The sequence below is a fragment of the Sinocyclocheilus anshuiensis genome, unplaced genomic scaffold, assembly GCF_001515605.1.
Source record: "Sinocyclocheilus anshuiensis isolate Anshui unplaced genomic scaffold, SAMN03320099.WGS_v1.1 scaffold1014, whole genome shotgun sequence".
Lineage (NCBI taxonomy): Eukaryota > Metazoa > Chordata > Actinopteri > Cypriniformes > Cyprinidae > Sinocyclocheilus > Sinocyclocheilus anshuiensis.
In genome coordinates this window covers 1,351,793-1,357,206 of record NW_015540943.1, presented here as the reverse complement: position 1 = coordinate 1,357,206, position 5,414 = coordinate 1,351,793, and the positions used below count along the sequence as shown (strand labels likewise).

Below are 5,414 nucleotides of genomic sequence, written 5' to 3'. Positions count from 1 at the left end.
GGGTTGTTTTGACCCAGCTGTTGGGTTGTTTTGACCCAGCGGTTGGGCTGTTTTGACCCAGCTATTGGGTTGTTTCGGTTGGGTTGTTTTGAACCCAACCGCTGGGTCACAACAAACCAATAGCTAGATTCGTCCCTTTTTAACCCAGCGCTGCGTTATACACGTCTAATATAACTAAATTATGTCTGTTGCAATGTTTAATATGACAATAAACATGCATCACTCAGTTTAGCACTTTTAAATATAACAGTTTATATGAATTAAATAACAACTTATTACTTACATAAATGCACTTGGATGTATTACATACACGCATGTATATTTGTTACTGTTATTTATTGGGTAAGTGTACCCTTTAAGCCCACTTTCAACTTTGACATCAAATTTAAAAAAGAGAAAATCATATTTTATGTTCACTTCACCACCCAAAAATGAAAATTACCCCAGGATTTATTCACCCTCAAGCCATCCTAGGTGTATATAATGACATTCTTCTTTCAGACGAATACAATCGAAGTTATATTAAATAATGTCCAAGCTAATCCATGCTTTATAATGGGAGTGGAAGGTAGGCCAAAATTTGAAGTCCAAACAATTGCACCCATCCATTATAAAAGAAGTCCACACGGCTCCAGGGGTTAATAAAGGCCTTCTGAAGAGAAGCAATGCGTTTGTGTAAGAAGAATATCCATATTTACAACTTTATAAACCTAATCTCTAGCTTCCACTAACTGTCGAACGCGAGTGGCATGGCGGCGTCCAGCGGAAGACGTAGAACGTAGGTAAACGCGGTGACGAACGCGGAAGTGACGAAAATGGAAGCACAGAGGAGAGAACAAAACAAAACACCGGTCACGAATTAGTAATACAAAACGAGGATTTGTAAATAAAAATGTCGGAAGATTTCGATATAAGCCAAGAGGACACTGGTTTTCCTTTGCTGTAAACAAAACTTGTTTCTCGCGAGACTAGCATATTCTCACCGGAGTTTACGCTACGCCTACGTCATCCGCTGGACTCCACTCTCTCGTGAACGTGCGTACGACAGTTAGCAGAAGCTGGAGATTAAGGTTTATAAAGTTGTAAATATGGATATTTTTCTTACACAAACGCATCGCGTCGCTTCAGAAGGCCTTTATTAACCCCCCGGAGCCGTGTTGACTTCTTTTATAATGGATTGGTAAAATTTTTTGAACTTCAAATTTTGGGCTACCATCCACTCCAATTATAAAGCTTGGAAGAGCCAACGTTTTATAAACAAGGCCTAGTTTGACGCTGGATTTGCACATCGTTTGATACTGAAAGATGGAGCAGTCCCAGCTATAAAAGATCCCGGTCATGATTCAGAACTGCAGACGGTAAGTGAAACGGCATCGAATGTCTGTTTTGTTGGCATTCGGTGCCCAAGTGCTCGTCACTCTTTAGCTCCGCCCATGGCACACCTCCAGGAGCTTGGCTTTTTCCAGAGAGAACCGTAAAGCTGTATCTTTCTTTTATAAATATGATAAAACTAAAGACTTTTTGGAGATATGAAGGCTGCAGTACTACTTCTATAGGTACTCAAGATTAACATGAGATTGGGTGAAACTGTGTGTGTTATGCCCCTTTTAATATAACTCCGATTGTATTTGTCTGAAAGAAGAATGTCATATACACCTAGGATGGCTTGAAGGTGAGTAAATCATGGGGTAATTTTCATTTTTGGGTGAACTATCCCTTTAACCTACTGTGGAAGGTCACTTGTTTTTAGAGAGCCTTCCATTGCCTCGATTCTATGACAATATGTACACGAATATTTATTTTAGATGTGTTAAAGGTATTTTTATATATGTTTTTATATGTTACTACTATACTATAATACTATGGTATTATTCAAATATTTTTGTGTTTATTTGAGCATATGAACCAGCCTAATGGAAACACTGGCTTAACCAACATTAACCAACCATTTTTAAAATAAATTCCTTATACTATTCAAGGTTTGGATAAGTGAAGCCCAAAATTGTGTATGGCATAACTATTTGTTAGCTGTCTACCTAAACAACATTTTGAGGCACTGTGCTGCAGCATCATATGTATCCATTACGGAGATTAATTTTCTTGATTTTTTTTCTCTTTTTCTCTTTTGACAGCAGCAGGTATATTATGCATGGATCCTGACACAAATCTGAGTTTCTCCCAACTGGTTCATGTTCACTTAACATATAACCAAGGTAAACTGTGTTTACTATGATATTCCCCAAGACAAAATTCTGCTTGTATAATTGATTGTAGTGTCATTAGCTTAGCAACATGCTAACATCATGAAAATGAATGAGAGTTGAATCATGAAGAGCACATAGGGAGTTGCTTCCTATGTAGAGCCTTTCAAATCAGATTTCCTTAGAAGGCATCTGCCTATGTTAGACAGAAAGGCAACTCACTATGCTCTGGAAACCAGCTAACCAATTATTTTAAGAGCAGCCTTCCCTGTTTCTTCCCTTCAGAAAATGCAAGAAGCAGCAAGGAATTGTATGGGAACTGTTTGTCTAGGGCAGCTTGACCTGAACCGATTGCACTGGAGGAGGTGAAATCATAGGTTAGGGTGCAGCAAAGTCAACTTCTTTGCCACAGATCTCCCACAACACCACTATACCTCTAACTGGTCTATGTCAGGACAGTCATGCAGGGCACAATAGGGTATCGCTTATCTACCATCATGTGTGTGAAAACAAACCAGCAAAAAAGGGAAGGAATATAGAGTGAAACAAAAGGACAAGGAGACAGAATAGGAGAAATAATCTCTCTGCTGACACATGGCACAGGTGGGTAAAGATGAAGGCCCGGGGCTGTTGTCTGAATGCCAAACAGCAGCCGTGTGCTGCAGAGCTGGTGCAGGGGATAATTCTGAATCACTGGTCACTGTAAACACAATAAATCAACCACCCCACAACACACTGCTGATACACACCACTGACTTGCTGCATATTCAACAACACACACACACACACACACACACTGAGCAGTCTATTCACTCCACAGAGATGCAAGTTTAAAGAGAAGGCAAAGATTTAGAAAGAAAAAAGTAGTACTCCGATTCACTCGGATTTCTGCATTGTGAATGCTTTTCAAACCTGTAAAATTACGTAATTCTGACTCAAGCAAAATATTTAAAAAGGCCAAGTCAAAAGTAGGAAGTGACTTGATTATTAGGGAACTGATAAGGAACCGACTGAACGGTGGAAAGTGGGTGTTCCAATACCTGAATGAAAGTTTGCATATGTAAACTTAGTAAATCAACTGGTTCATTTAAAATAAATTACTCAAAAGAACGATTAATTAACTGATCCATTTCTGATGGTCACTGGTGGTCAATGACTCCATGATTCAATCATTGTGGTTTCTGATTTTTCAAAAATGCACCTTTTGTGTTCCACAGAAGAAGAAGAAGAAAAGTGTGAGTAAATGATGACAGAATTCTAAGTTCTGAGTAAGTTGTGCAGACTAAGTAACGCTAACTCTAAAAAAGACAATCAGAGACAGTTATTACATGTTTATTACAAAGACACATTTTTTTTTGTAATTTATGATAATCCTGGTAAAACTAGAAAATAAGACAAATGTATTAATAACTGAAGGATCCTCAAATGCAAACTGTGTGTGCTTCAAGAGAACAACCATATATCTGTGTTGTTCTACTTTCTTTTATTCTTAATTTATTAATTCATTCATTCAATTATAGTCATTTATCATTTAATTGTTTTATTATTCCATTTAATCAGATAATCATTTATAATAATCATTTAAGACATTTATATACTCGTTTTAGTCATTTATATTACAATTTTTTTATATTATGTTTCCATTGTTATTTAGTTGTGTGGTTTCAAGGGATGGTTGTCTTCATGAATAAGATATACAAGGGAATGTTTATGGAGATTCAAGGTTTTAGAGATGTTGTTGTGAAGCAGTTCAGTATAACGCTACTTGTATTTGTGCTCGTCAGACAAAGTCTGAGCATCGAAACATCCGTAACTATGATTATTCAATAAACTCTGCTCCTTTTTTAGCATCATTACATCGTCTCCTGCTTCTATTCTTCTTTGGCTTTGCTCAGTCAACTTCTTGGCTGATAGAAGACTTCCTGTTAATGCGTTATGGGTATTAAATAATTTTGCTGACTAGTCATTTTGTTACCAGACAAAACGGATATTTTCTGACAGGACCTGGCGTCCAGGGCTGGATCTGATATTTCTGGCGTGGAGGCATGATCTAACATAACTAATAATTAAATAAGCGGGATACACTATATAGCAAATCTTAACTGCTTGATTGTTATATCATTGAAAAGTGCAAACTTTATTAATACCCAGTGATATTTAAAAAAAAAATTGGGTACAATGCATACTTTACAGTATACTCAATATATGTAAAATCTCGGCTGCGTGATTGTTTATATTGTTGCAAAAAATGCTAACTATATTATAGCGTAGCTCTCTATATAAAGTTGGATATATATTATATCCAACTTTATCTGCATGAGTATACATACAGTATACTGCATACTCATGTAGGATGTGAATAGTTGTATAATTGGAAAATGTAACTATGGCAACACTCAGCTGAAGAATAAGGCTGTCAGTTCTGTATTTGAGTCCTCAATACAGTTATGTTCATACACAGTTTGAGAGTTATTTCCGGGAGTGACAACTACATTTAATAACCAATCTCACACCCGTAAATTTTCAGGACTCACAACCGCATTCTCGGAAAACCCGCACTGTTTGAACAGAACTTGACTTGACAACTAGTCGTCTGTCACGTCATAAAGTGCGAGAGCAACTGTAATGGCTGAGGACAGCATGAGGAAAAGAAAGACAAGAATCCAGTAACAGAAGTGGGACTTTAGATTATATAAGCAAACTCATATTGCACTTCTAGTGACATATCTGCCCTCTCTAAGCCTCCATACTTAAACCCCTTACCTCGCAATCGCATGGAATGAGTGAGTGTGAGAGAGGACAGGAAATAGAAGTCTCAAAGGGATGGCGCAATGTCACCTTACAGCAGCTGGTATTGTCATCACACTAATGCAGGCACACTGACCTCTCGACCCCGCAAGTTAATGAGGAAGGAGGGGGCTCACGCAAGGACGACACATACTGCGGCTCAGGGACCACACAAAACGACACAAAAAACCATCTTACCTGGAAATCCTTTTCCTCTAGTATCTCTTTCCTCCATCGCACCAGGAAGGCAGCGCACACGTACAAATGGAAATGAGAGAATCCTTCAGGCTCTGCCTGTGAACATAAAGATGAGAGTAACAATGAAGTCACGGATAAAGGAGTCATATCGATTTGCATTCTGACATTTGCATTATGACCTCACAATTATGAGCTCATTAGCATATGACCACCCACATTTGCCTACCA

At 38.0% G+C, this 5,414-nt stretch overlaps 1 protein-coding gene across 2 annotated transcripts in view; it reads right to left on the bottom strand.

Annotated features, from left to right (window-relative positions):
• The window catches only part of LOC107689730 (TBC1 domain family member 22B-like), a 163,240-nt gene that overhangs the window by 20,045 nt on the left and 137,781 nt on the right, over positions 1-5,414 (bottom strand). For both annotated transcript variants that reach the window (XM_016487862.1, XM_016487860.1), the window contains one exon: positions 5,187-5,282. In XM_016487862.1, coding sequence (XP_016343348.1) covers positions 5,187-5,282 — 96 coding nt within the window. The remainder of the gene's footprint in view (positions 1-5,186; positions 5,283-5,414) is intronic.